At 50.2% G+C, this 20,299-nt stretch overlaps 1 protein-coding gene across 1 annotated transcript in view; it reads left to right on the top strand.

Moving 5' to 3' along the window:
* Positions 1 to 20,299, top strand: part of SLC1A7 (solute carrier family 1 member 7) — a 50,817-nt gene that overhangs the window by 16,443 nt on the left and 14,075 nt on the right. The window contains exon 3 of the mRNA XM_049879276.1: positions 14,378 to 14,593. Coding sequence (XP_049735233.1) covers positions 14,378 to 14,593 — 216 coding nt within the window. The remainder of the gene's footprint in view (positions 1 to 14,377; positions 14,594 to 20,299) is intronic.

Here is a 20,299-nt window from a genome sequence, read left to right as displayed (position 1 = left end):
CCTTCAGCCATCTCCTGGTACTCTCTGTCTTAGCTACCTCTTTGCTCTGTGTCTGCTCTCAGCAGGCAGCCCCCTTGGGTGACTTCCTTCTCCTTCATGATTTTAACTAGCACCAGTTGTTTACTTGTCACCTCCTCTGGGAAGTCTCCCTGGACTCAAGCACACTTGGGCGCTCCCTCCACCCTGATACAGACCTGCACTGCAGCACTCCTAGTCTGAGGGCCTGGGATTGGGGGGGTCCTCTGCCTGGGACCTCACAAGGCCACTATCCAGGTGTCAGCTGTGTTTCGTTCTTGTCTGGCAGCTCCAGACTAGGGAAGAATCCAATTCCAAGCTCTTTCAGGTTGTTGGCAGAAGTCAGCTCCTGAGGCTGTTTGCCTGAGGGCCCCAGCTTCTTACTGGTTGTCAACTGGAGGTCACCTTCAGGTCTTAAAGGTTGCCTGCAGTTCTCTGCCAAGTGGCCCTCTCTATGGACAGATCATAACATGGTCTTTTCTTCTTCAGGGCTAGCAGAATTTCTCTCTCCAGTCATTTAAGATGGAGTCTTATCTGATATAACATAATCATGAGAGTGACTTCTGTCACCTTTGCCACATTCTATTGGTTAGAAACAAGTCTCAGGTCCTGCCCATACTCAAGGGGAGGGGATTATACAAGCGTGTTAATCACTGAGGGTCATCTCAGGGTATGTGCCCCCCTTTATCTCTCTCTCTCCACCTTCCCTCTCTCTCCCCCTGCTCCCAGGCCAGCCAAAAATCCTGCCCCTCGTCTTTCAAAAGTCACTTCCACTCATGCTCTGTCCCTGGAGTTGTGGCGTGAGTAGGATTGCTGCTCAGCTTCTGTTCCAAGTGGCTCATCAAGGAATTTCTCCTGAACAAGTACAGCTCTCTTGCCATAAAAAGAATTGTGAAGAACACGATTTTCTGTCTTTTGCCTGATTTCTCATTGCCAGCACAGGATCTGGTACACAGTAGGTACCTATTAAATGCTTGTTAAATGAATAAAGAGCAGTGGGAAGCCAGTTGAAGTGCAGTTCATAACCGACATTTGAACTGACCCTTGTAGGATGGTTAGGAGTTGTCTTTTAAAGATGTTTTTGTATTTTGAAATATTACATAAGCAAATTACAAACATTTTAGATAACAGAGAAAAAAATCTTCCTATCATCTTACAACCCTGGTTCTGCCAGTGTGATTTTTTTTCTTTAAATAAATGTTCCTATTATTCTTAGAAGTGAATTCACTGGGCCCAGGGTGTGGTTCTTGGCTGGCTAGTTCAGGAGCTCAACCTTGTCTGGGCCCCAGAGTTGGTCAGGCCTGTCCTTTTGAAGCTGGCAAGAGATGACCAAATGCCAATTTATTCATCCACAGAGAGAAGTATAATTGCCCAGGAGGATAGATGCACATAGACTCCAGCCAGAACATTCTCCCTGTAGCTTCACTACATGGGGAACCCACTGATTAAATCTGTTTGCTGGCACGACAATTTAATTATTTAATTGTATAACCAGTGTGACTCTGGGGCTGAGGCTGCCACCTGCCCTTAGAGTGGAGTTCCATCATACGTGCATTTAACTTAAGGGAATTCAATTACAGACAAAGAATTTAAATGAAGTAGGAGATTCCCCTCTTCAGAGAGCTAGCCCGCCTACCCCCGTGATTTACTGTGGGAGGGGAGGGTCTACTTTCACTCAGCCAGTCTCAATTCCCACTACCTCTCAGATGTGAGCATCTCACTGCAACTCTGATTCTAGGGAATGAAGAGAGGTTTTTTTTTTTTTTTCTTTAAAGATATACTTAGCCTCTAAGTGTATGCCAGCTGCTTCATCTGGTGTTCACCTAAAGGAATGGCAACTTATTCCAAAACTGGAAGGAAAACTGCCTTGAATGAACTTTATAAAACATTACCTCCTGAGCTTTACAGGCAACTTAAGGAACCTTGAAGGTAAATTTAAATTATGCTGGGTTTTGCTTTTGTACTGACTTCAGAACTGAATATGCTGAATATGGTCCTTGTTGTTGTTGTGCGCCATGGAGTCAATTCTGACTCATAGTGACCCTATAGGACACAGTAGACTGCCCCATAGGGCTTCCTAGGCTGTAATCTCTAGGTCTTTTCTCTTGTGGAGCCGCTGGTGAGTTCGAACTGCTGACCTTTCAGTTAGCAGCTGTGCACTTAACCTTCATGCTGCCAGGGCTCCTTGTAATATGGTCCTACTCCTCTGTATAAGCAGGAGGTTCAGTGTCTTCCCTTTGAGGCCTCCACCCCATTGGCTAGAGTCAGTTTATTTCATTCAGCAGAAGCTTCCAGTGCCAGGTAGATAAAGGCAGACCTGGAACTTCTGATCCTGCATTAGCCCCGTTACTCTGGTTCCTTCCACATGGTGTCGCTGTTGAACACAGGTCCTGCATAGTTTGGTAGAAGCCTTCACACTGTCCCTTACAGGTTCACATCCTTGCTCAGGCCACAGAGATGCCCTGCTCTAGGCTCCTAGATCACACCCAAGTGCTCAATCATTGTTCCTCACAGCAGTCTCAGTCACACCCTGCTGAGCTTAGCTCTCTGAGTTGAGCCTACTCTCCTTTCCTTCCTGGTAGGTTAGCCCTGGGGGCCTTTAGTGCCAATAGATATTGGTCACAGGCACTCTAGTGTACCCTGATGCCAACTTCAAGTCACAGGGAGCAGGGTTTGGGGTCTTAGTGTCTTCTTTCTCAGAAGCCCCCTGAGTCTCTGATGCAAATTGCTTCACCTTTCCATAACTGCAGTCTCAAGGAGGGGAGCTTCCATCAAGCCAGAAAAAGGTCTCCCTTTCGCTGGGACAGAAACCCTAGTGGCGTAGTGGTTAAGTGCTATGGCTGCTAACCAAAAGGTCAGCAGTTCAAATCCACCGGGAACTCCTTGGAAACTCTGTGGGGCAGTTCTATTCTGTCCTATAGGGTCGCTATGAGTCAGAATTGACTCGACTGCAGTGGGTTTCGTTTTGGTTTTTCCCTTCTCACCTTACATTTGCCATTTGAATGATTCTTCTCAAACAAAATCGCTGCAAGGGGCACTTGATGCCTCTACCAATGAGCATAGATGTCTCTGGCAAAATTTATCCATCAGGCTAATGGTCTGTTGGACAGGACCCCCCACAGCTTCATAGGAGTCATGTACTTGAACTAGGCCCTCTCTCCCCTGGGTGGTGCTGGGATGAGTCCTGAGTGGTTTGCTGCCCTCAGCTCTATCCTCTGTGCTTCCACCGCTGACTGATCCCATACTAATTACACCTTCTTTCTTTAGGAAAGCCAAGTCTTTTGGACCTGGGAGCCTTCCTTTTCCATTATCTCCTAGTAATGTCACTTGCTGCTACTCTGATTTCTTTTGCTTTTAATTTATAGTATAACCCAAAAAGTATTGACAACTTTCTCTTCCTTTATGTCCTGGAAGGATACCTTATTATTAAAACCAGTTGCCATTGAGTTGATTCAGGCTCATGGAGACCCTGTGTGTTTCAGAATAGAACTTTACTCCACAGGGTTTTGAATGACCATGACTTTTTGGAGTAGATCGCCAGGCAGGCCTTTCTTATGACGTGCCTCTGGGAGGACTTGCACTGCAAAACTTTTGCTTAGTAGCCGAGTGCTTAGCTGTTTGCTCCACCCAGGGACGCCTACCTTACTCTTACTTCTGCAAAAATAAATCTGTACCCTGGGTGGTGCTTCCACTCAACATGATGTCACAAGAATTATCTATGCTGCCACCTCATCTTTGTAATCCTGTTTTGTTCTCCCACTCAGAGATCAGACCAGAGTTTGCAGCATCCTGCTCCTATCACTAGGCACTTAGGATGCTACTGAGAACACTGTTGGGGCATCGCTGTGCCCCAGGGCTCTGGATTCACCTCAAGTCCTGTTATTTACTACACTCTTAGCCTCAGCCATAACATGGATATAATGCCATCTGCAGATTGACAAAACAGCTCCCAGAAGATGCTTTTTATGTGGCCCAGCATGGCCCCCACTGAGGCTGGAGCTGCTTCAAGCTTTAAGAAGCCAAGTGAGCCTTGTTTTCACACATTCCCGGACAAGAGTGACACAGGGAACCAGGGTGGCTCAAGCCAACATCTGGATCCAGCTAGGGCCTCCAATTCTCCACTTGCTTTTTGCCAAACCCTCTTCTCCCCTCATTCTTAATTTTCTTAAACCAGGCGTCATTCAAAGAAAACTGAAACCATGTGTTTGTGATTCACTGATGCTGAGCATGGCTGAGTGTTTCGTAAGTTCCACATCATTACAAAACAAGCCAAGTGTTTGTGTGAGTATGTGTGTGAATGTGTGGTATATGTCTTTGTGTGTATGGTGTGGGGTAGGGGGCTATGTGTAAGTTCCTGTGTGTAGATTGTTTTTCTTTCTAGTCCTTGCAAGCATTTTTAAATTGATTTTTCTTAGAATCAGGAAATTGTGTTTGGCCAAAGGAACTCAACACTCCCTTCCCCGCTCCCTGAGGAACTCTAGTTTGGCAGAAAACTCCCAAACACCCACGTTCAAATTTATTGGAGATAGTCCTGGGCCAGGCAGCCATTGAAGTCTGGTTTGGGAGCCAGTGTGCAGGGGGCAGGACAGGCAGTGAGAGGAGGAGGCAGAAGTAGTGGGCAGCCAGAGGGCCCAGTGTAGTGCAAACTGTGCTTTTGGACTCTGCCCTTCAAGCCACGGGGCAGCCATTCTTAGCAGCGGCTCTGCTGGACCTTCTGATGGGAGCCGTGGGATCTGTCTTTGGCTCTCTTGCCCAGTCAGCTGACTGGCTCACTCATCAAGATGGGAAATATAGCCCAGCTGTGGGCCATGGGTGGGGTCAGACCTTCAGCCTGGTGGATCCAAAAAGCTCCCAGCTTTTATCACCCATCACAGACTCCCGTGCTCGTCTCCTCTTCCAGTTAGAGAGCTCTTATTCATCCTTCAAGGATCCATTTAGCTGCCGCCTCCTCCAGGAAGCCTAGCCTGATTCCCAGGCTGGGCTAGACTCTACTTCTGGCCTCTCCCAATCACAGCCATCATCCAGGGTCATGTGTTGTCCAGTTGCCAGCCTCCCACCCACTGAGCCATGAGCAACTCGAGGACCACAAATCCACCTCATTTATTTCTGGGACTTCACAGCACCCAAAGCAGGTGTTCAGCAGGGTGCAGGGAAGGGACATATTCAAGTCTGAGGAGATGGGTGTGGTTCTTTGAAAGCTCTTTCTATCTTTCTCTGTGGAGAGGCACTGCACTGGAGAGAGTCCTTTCCACCTGGAGAGAGGGTCATTCCACCTGGGGAAAGTCTCCTTCCACCTGGGGATAATCTCCTTCCACCTAGGGAGAGGCTCATCTCCCTTGGGCAGAGTCTCTTTCCACCTGGGGAGAGTCATCTCCCACCTGGGGAGAATCTCCTGCCACCTGGGGAAGGTGCCTACCACCTGGTAAGAGGCTCTTCCTACTTGGGGAGAGGCTCCCACGGGCAGGCCCAGCCTGAGCCTTGTGGGAGTAGAAACCAGGGGCACTGCTGGAGAGGACAGGGGGCTAAAGACCCGTGTTCCTGTATGCTCTGGGGTCTTTTCCACTTTTTCTTCCCTCTGTCTGCTCCTCCTCACTGGAGCAGAGGGTTCCCTAACCATAGTATGGTGGCCACTGATGGTAAGCTGTGTCATGACATGTATCCCAAGGAAACCATTGCTAATGATGGAGACAACAGCCTGCAGCTGTAGAGCAGAGTGATAGCCGTCCCTGGACACGCTCTGCTCCCTTGCATCTGCCAGTCTTGGCCACGTAGGAGAGAAAAGGGTAGTGGCTTAGCTCGCATGGAGTTGGGAATTAGGCCTGACCCTCATTATACTTGGGAACACAACCTTCATGATAGAGAAATGGTGAGCTCTCTGAGGGCTGCAGCTGCGTCTCCTCCAGTGTTTGCTTTTGATTCAGCTCAAGCTTGTTATTTGTACAAGTCCTGATTGGGTCAAGCACCCCCAGAACCTGGGGAGGAGGGGCCTTCAGCAGGCAGAAGGGGAGGTCAGGGCAGCAGGGTCAAACCAAGCCCATGCCGGTCTCTGTGCTGCCCCTTCCTTTCTTCTTCTTTCCTGAACTCTGAGTTGCACTCTCTCCCCGTCTTTCTTCCTTGGAGGGAGCATTTTGGTCTGTGTTTCTAATAAGGACTTTCTAATAAGCATAAAGAGCCCACAAGGGAGGGGGCTGACTTGAGATAGTGAGTTCCCTATCCTATGAGGTATGTAAAAAAGAGGCAGGGGAGAGATTTCTGCCTTTGGAAGTAGGGTGCTGGGACCAGATGACACAGACTTTAGCCAAGTGGGAGGTTGGACAGGGCATCCTGCCTCAGATCTTAGAAAGAGTTGGCTTGGGGCATGGGGTGTGGCAGAGCCATTTGGGAAGCGTAACTCAGTGCTAACGTGGCGCTTGCTGTCAGCTGCTGGGCCTGTCGCCTGCCTGGGGGAAAGAAATTATATCATGAAGCTTGGAAGGGCTGAGGTGCTCCTCTCCTCCAGGTGCCTCCTTCCTGCCGCCTGTCGGTGGACTGCCTCCAGCTACCTCCCAGGGGCAGCCTGAGAGAGCCCTTGACTAGGTCAGCTAAGGCTGTAGAAAGGGCTTGGCCACCAGTGTTGGGGCTCCTTTTTGTCTCTCAGGTGCTTCCAGTGCCAGCATGTTGCGACTGGATGTCATGCTAGTAGATCAGGGTTTGAATCTACTTACTCATTTTGTGACTTTGGCAAGTTTCTTGCACACCTCCAGCGACTAGGGGTTCACTGCCTCTCAGGGTGGTCTTTCCAGAGCACTGTTAGGAGGTGGTCCCTCAAGCTGAGCTAAGATCTGCTTCCCTACCAATCTCAGCATTTCCCAGGTCTGCCCTGCTCTAGGCTCCACGGCCCCCACTCCTTCAGCTGCTTCCCCCAGGCCTGAGTCTCTGTCACTCTCCACCTATCCCAGCTGCCCTCTGTGGGATGTTCCCCACCTTTGCTGTCCCTTTCCAGTGGATCTCAACATCAGGGCAGGTCCATGACCTTCTCCCCTAGTTCCCCGGAGTTCTGGTCCCACAGTTTGAGGTCTACCAGCCTTTTGGCAGCCCCATTCCCCAGGTGACTCACTAAGTTGGCAGCAAAGCCCCAAAATCCCTTTTCCACGTGCTGCTGCTGCGGCTCAGTCTCCCCAATCCCGCGCCTTGTTTGTGCTCTCCAAGCTATTGAAGCCAAGTTCGGCCCCCCACGTGTCTGTGTTCAGTTTCATTGTGTCAGAGCTGGCCCATTGTCCCAGCCTGCTGGGGTCTGCTTAGATCCCAATTCCCTCCTCCAACACATAAGCTGCTCCTCCAGCTTCCTGTCCTTTACAAACCTGATCCACATGCTGTCAGCAGCCTTGTCCAAGCCATTGATCAAAATGCCCAGGAAAAAGAGAGCTGGAAGCACCCTGAGTCACCCCTCTAGAGAACCCCTCCAGGTTCTGTTCACTGAAAACACCCACTGGCTACAAATAGTCATTTGACTCCCCAAGCCATCACCAAGCCCTGGCCTTCTCCCAAAGATTCTGGTCCCAACTGCCTTGATGTCATTCAGACACAGTGCCGGGGCACTCCCCTAAACCTGCCGAGGGGACCAAGGCTGTCCAGGTGACTTGTTCTCAGGGAGCCCTCAATGGATCCTCATTCACCAGGGCTCACAAGTTGTCTTTTTAACCATCTGGTCTAGAATTTTGCCCAGGTTTAACATCACACACATCAGCAAACCTGCACCTAGGCCTATCCCAGACTCTGGGCTCTGAGGACCTAGAACTGAACAGACTCAGCCCTGCCCTGGAGGAGCTCACAGTCAGCTGGGGGAAGCAGTCACAGAACAGACGATGACGACACAGAGGAATAATTGAAATTTATTGATTGGAATCCACGTACCAGGCACTATTCTAAGCCACAGTTAACTTTACGTTTAACCCTCACAATAAGCCTATGAGGAAGGTACCATCATTATCGCCATTTTGTCCTCCAGTGGAAAATGAGGCACATGGAGGCTCAGTCACTTGCCCAAGGGCTCCCGCCCAGCTCTTGAGGGATGCGTGCCGGAGCACGTAGGAGCTGCCTACCTGGGGGCTCAGGGAGGCCTGCTGAAGGAGAAGGGGCCTGAACTGAGACTAGAGGGACCAGGAGAAGAGAGGACAGGAAAGGAAAAGCAGGGAGGGTGGGGCAAGGGATTGGGTTCCTCAATGTTCACTGCTTCACTCAGCACATGCTCCCTGCCAGCCTGCCAGGTGCATGTGCTGGGCTGGGTCCTGCACATTCGGTGGCAAGGGGCAGGCGGGGTGCCAGTCTAACCAATGGGGAAGCTCAGGGTGCTCTGGGCACCACTGCCTGGGGGTAGGGAGAAATGCGGCCTGTCTGAAAAGCCTTCCTAGAGGAGGGGTTGTCTAAACTGACCTTGGAAAAGGCACGTGGGAATTCATCAGGCTTGGGGATGGAGCACCGGGTGGGTAGCGCATTCCAGACAAAGGAAACAACAAGTGCAAAGGTAGTTCAAAGAGTAGCAGGGAGACCAGTGTGGCCGGATCAGCATGGCCAGTAAGAGAGGGAGTCAGGCCACCCTGAACCCAAGGCAGTGAAGAAGTTTGGACGGTTCCTGAGAGTGATGGGGAGCCACCAAAGACTTTAAAGTGGGGTTGGAGGCACCCAGAAGTCTGGGCAGCCTGTCTGCTTTCCACAGTGAGGTGTGCAGGACAGCAGTTGACAGAGCCACAGGGAAGCTCTTCTGGTCCCACCCTACCCCTTCATAACGAGCCTTTGGGTAGATGGCCAAGCTCCCAGAGCCTCCCCCTGTAAGACGGGGTCATGATACCCACCTCAGGGGCTGGTGTGAGAACCAGGTCATGGTCAGTGAGCGGCCATTTTCTCCTTCCCAGAGGCGCCTGGCAGCCACCACCCCCCTTCCCCCACTCCCACAGGTGGAACCATTAGCAGATTGAAACAGCCTGGGCCCCAGGAGCCCTGCCGACTCCCCACTGCCTCCCAGGGTTAATGTCTCTAATCACCGCAATCCCTTGATCCACAATCCCTTAGGCTCTGAGTGGTGGCCAGATGGAAGGAGTTCCAGACCTCTAGGCTCCCTGCAGCTCTTCCCTGGGGCCCTTGGGGGCCTCAGGCTTCCAGTATCTCCCAGCCAACCTGAGAGTGGAGAGGCAATATTACCTATTCTTCCCTCCCTGATAAGCCACAAATCCAGAAGAAACATTTGAGGTCATCCTCATGCAACGTCCCACTCAATCTGGAGGCCTCGCTCTAGCATCTCAAGAGGTGGCCATCCAGGCTCTACTTGGATACTTCCAAAGACGGGGCGCTCAGCACCACAAATCTGAGGACTGTAGCCACGGTGCAGGTCGGGAACTCTGAGAGTTAAACTCAACAGGCATTACATGGACTGGGTCACATTAAAATCATGTTTAGACAAAACCAGAAGGCCTTTTTTTCCCCCACAGGAATTTAACCAGCTCTGTACCACAGCCACTATAGCAGAGGAGTAAACCCCAGAGTTCTGAATCAGAAATCCTGTTCTGGTCTTGACTCTACAGTTTATCAGCTGAGTGGCTTGGCCAAATATCTCCATTTCTCTGGGCTTTATTTTCCTTCTCTGGAGCTCAGAACCGCGCCCATCCGATATGGTAGTAGTCACTGGCTACCGAGCACCTGAATGTGGCTAGTGCAACTGAGAAACAACTTTTAATCTCATTTCATTAATTTAAATCTAAAACCCAAGAATTGTAAAAATTCTTATATTGATTGCACGTTGAAATGATAATATCTTGAATAGACTTGTTTAAATAAAGTATATTATTAGAATATGCTTTATTTTTATTTTACCCGTTTCTTTTTGAGTTTTAATGTGACTACTGGAAAATTTGGAATATCGAATGTGGCTCATATTATAATTCTATTGGGCAGCACTGACTTGGAAGGTCATGTTCAGGTGTAAATGTTCAGCTGTTTGGGCAACAGTAAAGCTCCAAACAAATTATGGTTTCTGTGGCTGCCTGGTACTTGAGGGGTTGTGTTTCCCATCACACAAGGAAGCCACGCTCATCCTAGAAATAATAGAGGACTTGCAGAAATATTAAAAATAAAACAAAAATTGCCCATGATCCCACCATTTGAAGGACACCTCCTGCTTTCTGGAGATTTCTTTTCTGTCCGTGTCCATGTGACCACCATGTAACCTGCCCCAGCTTGTCGGTTCTCAGAAAGGTTACTTTAACTCCTTGGCCCTAAAGGCTCGGGCCACAAGAAGCCACCACCAGCCAGATGGCCACACGAACTTAGACCTTTCTTAAAACTGTGGATTCCAGGAGTGGGGCTGTCTGAAAAGAATCCATGCCTCCTACCCTTCCCTCCTTAGCTCCTTATTCTTTTTGGCTTCTGCAATGCCTACTGGTCATTCTGGCACTGCCTGGGTGGGGTGTCTGCTCTGCTCTTGCCTGCCAGTCCTACCCCATCTCTGCTCTTCACCAACAGGAAACACTTCCCATTATTGAGGGGGCTGGGGTTAAGAGCAGAACCCAGGAGGTGGAATTCTTTCCATTTTATCCATCAGCATTCTCCTTTACAGAGCCATGGGTTGCCCCCACGGCTGAATCAGGGTGAGGCCAGAGGCCTTCTCTTGCCATATTAAGATCTGTGGTCCCTCCCTTTCCACCCGACTCTGCCCCAGCCTGTGTTGGACCTCATCCATAGGGGCCCTTCTTCTGAGGGGCCCTTTTTCTCTTTCTAAAGTCTGGTGTTCACAAGCACCCCTCTCCTGCATGATCCCTCAAACACTCGATATATATCTGGACCACAAATTGGAAGAAATCTCTTTCCCATGAAGTTTCAGGGCTCCCTGCAGAGCTACAAATTATCTTATAACTTGCTTTTTCCACTTAACACAGGACCAGATTATCCAATAAGCAGGTACACACAGGGCTGATTGGTGCGTGTTTACTTATCTATGGAAACACTGGTGGCGTAGTGGTTAAGTGTTACGGCTGCTAATCAAGAGGTAGACAGTTCGAATCCGCCAGGCGCTCCTTGGAAACCCTATTGGGCAGTTCTACTCTGTCCTATAGGGTCGCTATGAGTTGGAATCGACTCGATGGCAGCAGGTTTGGTTTTTTTTTTTTGTTTGTTTGTTTTACTTATCTATGGTCAACGATGTCACATAATGTGGTAAAATCCATGTGAAACCATTCACTACGAATTAATAAGTAAACATAAGTAAACCCTGAGTATCTTGCTTAATGTAGTAAGCCCATGCACACCTTGCTTACTGGTTAATCTGCCCCTGACTTAACGTCAAACTAGGAACATCTTTCTGATAACATCGTCACTTCAAATGGCTGCTTAGAACTCCATCGCACAGACATGCCATAGTAAGTTTTTATCTAATCTGCATCAACGATTTCCTAGGTTGTTCCCAGGTTTTTGCTCTTAAGAACACCGCGTTGGTGACCCTCCCGGTAAACTTTGTTCCCATTCTGTATATTTGAGGAATTCTTAGCTTTCCCTTCTCAGACGTCCAACAAATTCTGCTAGATGAGTTGTGCTGAAGCACCTCCAGAGCCTTCCTCCCTCCTGTGTCACCCCCTCCGTGGCTCCCCACTGCCAGTGGTCCTGGCACTTAAGACCACCCTCTTCTCTTGAGTTCAGCCTGTCTTCCCTGTCCCATCTATCACTGCTCCTCAAATACAGCCTGAGCTCCGACCACATTAAATGGCCCAGTGTTCTCCCACTTTCCAGTCTCCTGGCCTCCCCAGTTGCTTCTGCTGTCCCCCTGCGTAGCATATCCACCCCATTTCCTAATCCTCTAGGAGCTAACTCAAATGCCATCTCTTCCAGGAAGCCCTTCCTGACTCTCCTAGCTAAAAGCGATCCCTCCCTTATGGTACTGATGGGTCTACCTTATCCAATGTTTTCTTGGTGCCCATTATGTCCAAAGTGTCCATAACTGTCTCTAGGGGCAGATTATCCAATTGGCAAGGTAAGCATAGCACTTACCTTGCTTATCAGATCATCTGTAACAAATAATTTCACATTTTTCACCACATCAAAGATTTTGCTTCTAAATATGGCTGTTATCTGCCTCTCTCCCAACCCCACAGCACCTTCCTACAGATTCAAAGCCTCTTTTCAAATTTACAATCCCTTACAGGGGTGGATGACCTAGTAAACCAGGTAAGCGCGGGCTTACTTGTGCTTACTTACTAATGGTAGCGAACAATTTTCCATGGGTTTCACCACATGATGTGATGGATAATCTGCCCCTGTCTGTTTCCCTCCTCCTCTCCACCCCCTGCCAGACCAGGGACTCTTGAAACCAAAAAAACCCAACCCCTTGCTGTCAAGTTGATTCAGACTCATAGCGACCCTGTAGGACAGAGTAGAACTGCCCCATAAGCTTCCAAGGAGCGACTGGTAGATTTGAACTGCCGACCTATTGGTTAGCAGCTGTAGCTCTTAACCACTACACCACCAGGGATTCCTAAGGTCAGAGATAATTCTGATTTCTTTCTGTGGGCACAGGGCATGGCATAAGTGGGTGTGCTTTAAAGGTCTGAATAAAGACATGGATGAAAGAGGGCAGGCCTGGAGTCGGGGCCTGAGTTCTGGGCCGATGGTCACATGTGTTCTGTGTGACCTCAGGCAAGTCCCCGTCCACCCGCATAGCCATGGCTTCCCCGTGGCAGAGATGGTAGGACTCGACTGTGGGGGAATCTTCTGTGGTCAAAGGACTGCTTGGCCCCGGTCTGGGATAATCTCTCTCATGGATAATGATTGACAGGGTGCCCCCCCGCCCCCGGCTGAGCAATCCCATTATGAGCCCTTCAGGATTTATGTCCAAGACCCACCCTAAGCCCATCACTAACATATGGCGTCCTGGCAGATGAGGGGTGAGTGGAGATTGTAAACATGGACTCCAGTCATTCACTCCTTCATTCAGCACTGTTACCCAGCCGTGACCTGAGCCAACTCTCAACCCAGCATTGACTCAGACCCAGGTCCAGTCCTGGAGACACTTTGGGGAACAGTCCTTGGCAACTCAGCGAGGTGGGCCCTGGGGCAGAGGGAAGCACAGGGGCTGTGGGAGCCCAGAGGAGGGGCCTTCACCCAGTCTGGGGGTCAGGGAAGGCTTCCTGATGGAGGGGACCCTTAAACTGTGCCTTAATGGAAGAGCACACTTTTGCTGCAGCCAACAGAGAGGGAATGGCGCTGACAGCCACAGTTACAACCTGGGTGGAGGACCTCTGTGCTCAGCCTTCGCGCTGGAGGCTGCCTTCGTGTAGCCTGACGATAAGAGGAGCGTGCATGAAGGGATTACCCACTCTTGTTTACGTGATTAAAACCAGACAAATACTTCCTTTATCTGAGAGAATGAAAGGGCTTTAGGGAAAAATCCTTTTGGCAGCAAAGCAAAGCACAGGCATTTCCTTAATTGATCTTTCACCCACTTGCCCCCAACAGCCACAGAAGAGTGGCCCTGGGCTGGGAGGGAAGGGAGGTGGAAGGAAGAGGGGAGCCCAGGTCAGGGTGGCCAAAGGTAAGGAGAGAGATTCACCAGCCCCCTCAACACAACCTCCTAAGAGGGAGAGTCTGGGCCCAGGCACTAACCCAAGATGGCCACAGGGTGGCACCTCTCAGGGAAAATCTCACCATCATTTCATAGATGGGGGTTCTGAGACCCAAAGACCGGGGATGACTTGCTTGCCCAAGGTCTCACAGCCAGTTGACAGAGCTAGGGGTAGGTCCCAAGCCATCAGCTCCCAGCCCAGTGCTTTCACGCACTCACTCATTCATTCACTCACTCAGCAAGCCTGCAGTGAGCCCCTGCTTGGTGTCAGCCCACCCTGGGCACTGGGGACCCACAGAGAAGTCAGGCCTGTCCCACCCCTCACGTGCCCTCAGTCTGGTGAGACAGACAAATAGGCAGACAATGGTAACCAGGGCCAGGACAGAGGAGGCCTGGGGCTGTGGGGGCCCAGAAATGGGTTCTTATTCTGGGAGAGAGACCCACGGTCCAAAAAAGACTTCACTGAAGAGGTGACTCTGAGCTGGGTCTTGCCTAGCGAGGAGGAGTTAGGCAAGTGAAGAAAGGCTGACAAGAGCACACTAGCATGTGCAAAGGCCTGGAGATGCTGGCCTGTGACCTGGGGCTGAGGGAGAGCCAGCAGAAGGAGAGGCTAAAGAAGCTACAAGGACTGGATTATTGGGAGAGGGGAGTTCCCATGCCTGTGTGTTCCTTGGGGTACTAGGAAGGTGCTGGACACAGCCAGGAAGAAGCGTATGAAAGAGTGAGCTGGGACCAGGGTCCCCCCACCCCCAAGACCCTGACCCATATCTGCTCTCCCAGCTTGATGTCTGGCCTCGCCTCCCTGGATGCCAAGACCTCCAGCCGTCTGGGCATCCTCACCGTGGCCTACTACCTGTGGACCACCTTCGTGGCCGTCATTGTAGGCATCGTCATGGTAACCGTCATCCACCCGGGTGGTGCGGCCCAGAAGGAGACGATGGCGCAGAGTGGGAAGCCCATCATGAGCTCGGCCGATGCCCTACTGGACCTCATCCGGTAACCCTCTCCACCAGCACCCTGCTTGGGGCACCAAGCCTGGGCCAGGGCCCCCAGAGACCCAAATGTGGCTTCCAGAGGGAAGGATAGAGTGTGGAGATGGGGGGGGGTGGTGGGCAGAGTCTGCTCTTGATCACATGTGGCAGCCATAGAGGTCATTCAGAGGCCATGATGGCCCTGGTGAATTGACACCAGCGACAAGTGTTTACTGAGCACCTACTCTGTGCACACGCTGCCCCTGCTGTCTCTCACCCTGTGTGGTCTGCCCACCGGCCTGGGAGGGGCTGCCCCTCTCTGGGTACCCAGCCAATCAGGCTGCCTAGCACAGAGCAGGCAGCAGGGAGCTTGTGATCTCATCCTGGCCACTCCCAGCTTCTCTGGTGGAAGGGCAGCAGTTATTGCCTCCCCCCACCCCCCTTTTTTACTGGTCCCTTTTTACAGATAAGGTCCTTGGGTGGTGCAAACAGTCTGCACTCAGCTACTAACCTAAAGGCTGGAGGTCTGAACCCACCCAGGGGTGCCGCGGAAGAAAGGTCTAGTGATCTGCTTCTGTAAAGATTAAAAAAAAAAAAAATCCAAACCCATTGCCATCGAATTGACTCCAACTCCTGGCAACCCGATGTGTAATCTGTAAGGATTACAGCCCAGGAAACCCCATCAAGCCGTTCTACTCTGTAACACATGGGGTTGCCATGGGTTGGAATCAACCGAAGGCAATGGGTTTATTTTTTCTGTTTTTTTTTTTTTTTTTTTAATACATAAGGAAATGAGGCTGAAAAAGGTGAAGTGACTTTTGTAGGGCCATCCAGCAAGTAAGTAGTGGGGCCAGGATTCAACCCAGGTCGGCGTGATGCCTGCAGTAGCCACCGCAGCTTTGCTAACCACCCGTTTCCCTCTTGCCTCCCTACGGCCTGCTCTCAGCAGGCAGCCAGAGGGGTTCTTCTCAAAGCCTGCTCAACACCTGTCACCTTTCACCCAATTTGCTGTCTTCACTATGGCCCACAGGCCCTTCCTGACCCCCCTTCACACACCTGCCTCTGACCTCTCTGACCCCTGTACTCACCCTCCCCTCCCCTTGCTCCTCTCCAGCCATACTGGCCTCCAGGCTATTCTCCCGGATGCTGGGCACCTTGCCCTCCTCGTTCGCTCTGCCTGCAAGGCCCTTCCTGCAAAGCCAGCTGGCCCCTTCCTCCACTCATTTACATCTCTGCCGGTGTCCTCTCTTCAGAGGGGCGTCTCTGTCTCTGTCACTCTCTCCTTCTCTTGCTTCACTTTCCTTATAGCCTTTGTTGTTGTTGTTAGTTGTTGTTGAGTGGATCCTGACTCATGGCTAGTCCATGTGTGCAGAGTAGAACTGCTCCGTAGAGCTTTCAGGGCTGTGACCTTTCAGAAGCAAATCACCAGGCCTGTCTTCACAGGCGCCTTGGGGTGGGTTCAAACCACCAATCTTTCAGCTAGAAGTTGAGTGCTTAACTGTTTGTGCCACCCAGGGACTCATTTATAGCCTTTCCTAGCCTCCAACATTATCATGTGTGTGTAATTCCTTATTTCTTTTTCTGTCTTCCCCACTGGAATGGAATATGCTGTGAGGGCCAGATTCCAAAAACCTGTTTCCTGCTCTAGTGCCAGAGCCTGGCACCGGTGCAGCCAATGTCTGCTGAATACATACATGAGAAGTGGGGTCTGCAGAGGTGGCGGCTGAAGCCCCGCAAGGGGATGGAAGTGCACAGGGCGAATGTGCAGGTGGGCAGCATGGAGGCCCAGGCTGAGCCTGGTGCACAGCCATGCTAGGGCTGAGGAGCTGAGCGCCAGGAGCCAGCAGAGGGGCAGGAGGAGACACCAGAGCAAATGTCCCAGAAGCCAAGAAAAGAGGCATTCAGAGAAGCCTCTTTTCTAAGGTTTATTATTTCTAAGATTTGGTGACTATGATTCATCGTTTCTTGTATTCTATGATTCAAAACAGCTTTTGCTGGTAGTGGAAGGAGTTGTTGGTGCTTGGGGAGCCCCGGCCCCCCTCCCACTACCTCCCCGCCTGCTCAGGGACTACAGGCTCTGGATCAGACACATGTGTCAGTGTCAAATGTGCCAGGAATGTGTCCTGCTCTCACTTGCTTTCCACGTGGTGAAAAGTGATCCTCTGGCTTGAGACTTTTCCTCAGTTGCTCTCAACCCCAAGGCAAGTTGTTTTGCAAAGCTGGGAGGTTGGACATCACTGTCACCATTTCTTGGTCACAGAGTGGGGCTGCAGGGAGAGATCCCATGCTTCCTGGGACAGGGAACCAGAACCCAAAACTGAGGTCTCATCTCAGCTCTGCCAATAAGTCACTATGTGACCCTGAGCAGGCCACTTCCTCTCTCTGGGTCGGCTTCCCCAATGATTTTCAAAATCCCTTCTACCTCCAACATTCTGAGGCTTTGGGACATGAGCAGAAGCTTCTGGAGGTGGGTTTTGGGGGATGAGGTTGGGAGGACAGAGCAGAGCCCAACCTCGAAGGCCTTGAGTGCTAGGAAGAGAGGTCAGCTGTCATGCTTTATGGGAAGCTGGTGAGTTTGGGAAGGATGGACTGGAGCAGGGTGGCGTGGGCAGGATGTGATGGAGGCCTGGGGATGCCCTGGGAGGGAGTGCATCACTCCTATTCCATTCAGCCCACCTTTTTTAAGTGCCTGCTCGGCGGGGAGACTTGGCGCTGGGAGCTAGAGAGGCAAATACAAGTCCCTGCCGCGGGCTGTTCCCCATCGTAGGGCACACGGATGAGCAGGGTGGGCTGGGTGGCCACTCTCTGAGGCCCTGTCTAGCTCTGAGGTTCTGTGCTGAATGGGGACACTGGCAGTTGAGTACCGGGGCCTCCTCACCCTTGCTCTGGCCCAGAGCAGGTGCCTAACGAGTGCTGATGCCTGAACGAGAACACGTGTGACGGGGGGAGGAAACTGGGACTGGGTGCAATGGGACAAAAGAACAGTCAGAAAGGTGTAGGGGCCAACTGAGCAGGGAAATAAGGCTTCATAGTACACCCCAGGGGTGGGAAGACATGCATCCTTCTCAAAGATGATTCCAGAGGAACACAACAGGCCGTGTCCCTGGATGACCCGCCAAGACAAGAATTCGTTTCCCAGGGCCCCAAGTAGGGGCTCCGGAAAACTGATGTCTGCATACAAAGCAGCCTCAGAAAAAAAAAACCCTAGCAAAACACTAACTAGAGCTGGCCCCTTCTTCTTCTTTTTTTTTTTTTTTTTCCAATCTTATTAAAACACCAGAGAGATTAAGTAATAACTTGGCTGTATTTATAGTTCCCAGTTCCCTCTCAGGGATTGGATGAAGCTCCCAGGAGCTGTGCTTAGAAAGGAATTATCCCCACCTTTAGAGCCGGGGTTGGGGACAGTCACAATGAGAACTTACAAATAGTAAGTGAAGAGAGGAACCAAGAGGTGTACTCCGGCCCTGCGCGGAGAGCCGGGCAGAGGGCGCGTGGACTTACGGACACGGCTGTTCATTTCTCCCAGGCGCATTCTGTGCATTTTCTGTCACTGCCACCAGGAGCACATGTCTCAAGGGGCAGACAGAAGGGCTCCTCATGGGCGTTCAAAACCAAAAGAAAATGTACCTTTTCCCATTTAATAATCAGAAGTATAAATCTTTGTTAAAATCTGCAAAATAAGTTCCCCAGTTATTACTATGAGCACATGTATTAGTTGGGAATTGCTTTTGGCTGTTAAAAAACCAGTTGCTGCCAAGTCAGTCTCGACCCGTGGCAATGCCACGGCTGTCAAAGTAGAGCTGTGCTCCATAGGGTTTTCAATGGCTGATTATTTGGAAGTAGGTTGCCAGGCCTTTCTTCCAACATGCCTCAGCGTGGACACAAACCTCCAACTTTGCAGTTAGCAGCTAAGTGTGTTAACTATTTGCACCACTCTTTTGGCTGTTAGTTAAGAGAAATCCAAAATAGCAGAGGCTTAAGTAAGATAAAGGTTTACATTTTCTCCGAATAAGCAGCCCAGAGGTGGCAGCTCATGGTCATCAAGACTCCACGTTCCCCTGGGCTCTGCCATGCTTAGCGTTTGGCTTTCATCACTGATGCTGTCTCATGGGTCAAGAAGGTTGCTCAAGCACTAGCTATTATGTCCACATTCCAGGCAGAAAGAAAAAAGTTGGAAGAAAGGACAAAAGGGTCCTGACTGAATACGCACTTTTTTTTGTTTTGTTTTTTGAGCAAAGGGTGTACTTTATTCACGTTTAGAATTCCACTGTTTCCAAAAATTTTGTTCTTTAAAGTAAAATTTTAATATTTGTGTATGAGGTCTTAAAAAAATTTTTTTTCCTTTTTTTATTGTGCTTTAGATGAAGGTGTACAGAACAAATTAGTTTCTCATTAAATAATTGATACACTTATTATTTTATGACATTGACTAACAACCCCACAACATGTCAACACTCTCCCTTCTTGACCTTGGGTTCCCTATTACCAGCTTTCCACTACCCTCCTGCCTTCTCATCCGTGCTGCTGGGCTGGTGTGCCCGTTGAGTCTAATTTTGTTTTATGGGCCTGTCTAATCTTGGCTAAAGGGTGAAACTCAGGAGTAACTTTTGTACTGAGTTAAAAGGGTGTACGGGGGCCATACTCTCAAGGTTTCTCCAGTCTCTGTCAGACCAGTAAGTCTGGTCTTTTTTTGTGAGTTAGAATTTTGTTCTACATTTTTCTCCAGCTCTGTCTGGGACCCTGTATTGTGATCCCTGTCGGAGCAGTCCATGGTAGTAGCCAGGTACCATCTAGTTGTGCTGGACTCAGTCTGGCAGTGATAGCCAGGTTGTGCAGGACTCAGTCTGGTGGAGGCTGTGGTATTTGTGGTCCATTAGTCCTTTGGACCAGTCTTTCCCCTGTGTCTTTGGTTTTCTTCATCCTCCCTTGCTCCAGACCAGTGGAGCATCTTAGGTGGCCGCTCACAAGCTTTTAAGACCCCAGACACTACTCACCAAAGTGGGGTGTAGAACATTTTCTTTATAAACTATGTTATGCCAGTTGAACCAGATGTCTTCTGAGACCATGGTCCGCAGCCCTCAGCCCAGTAATTCGGTCCCTCAAGGAGTTTGAATGTGTCTGTGAAGCTTGCTTTGGTCAAGTTGTTCTGACTTCTGAATGGCCACATTTTTAGGAGTTTTCCAGAAAACACCACCCAGCGACTTCCACTGACATCTCATTGGCCACCCCACTAGTAGGAGAGGCTGGGAAATGGGGTTTGATGGCAGAGCCTATTTGGTCTCCATAACATCACGGGACTTCTGTTAGTAAGGAAAGAGAATGGAGATTGGGTAGAAAACTAGCTGTCCCTGACACAGCACACATTTTAAATTATTCTAATTGTAAAGGAAGTTACAAAGGAATGTGTACTCTAGGTTTACGTTCCATTTGATCTCTTACGACCTTTCAAATGTTCTTAGTTTCCGCTCAGTCAAAAGCAGCCTTTTCTTTAAGTTTTCCTGGAAAACAACCTTGTAAGTCACTTGTACCTCCTGAGGTTTGCATCTAGAAGAGATTTTCAAAATATTTCACAGTCAGTACAGAATGAGCCTTAGTGACATGGATTGACACAGTGGCTGCAACAACGGGCTCAAGCATAACAATGATTGTGAGGATGGCACAGGACTGGGCAGTGTTTCGTTCTGTTGTACATAGGGCTGCTGTGGGTCAGAACCGACTCAACAGCACCTAA

The sequence above is a fragment of the Elephas maximus genome, chromosome 3, assembly GCF_024166365.1.
Source record: "Elephas maximus indicus isolate mEleMax1 chromosome 3, mEleMax1 primary haplotype, whole genome shotgun sequence".
In the NCBI taxonomy this organism is placed as follows: domain Eukaryota; kingdom Metazoa; phylum Chordata; class Mammalia; order Proboscidea; family Elephantidae; genus Elephas; species Elephas maximus.
The sequence above is the reverse complement of the archived record's forward strand: the minus strand, read 5'-3'. Positions and strand labels throughout refer to the sequence as shown.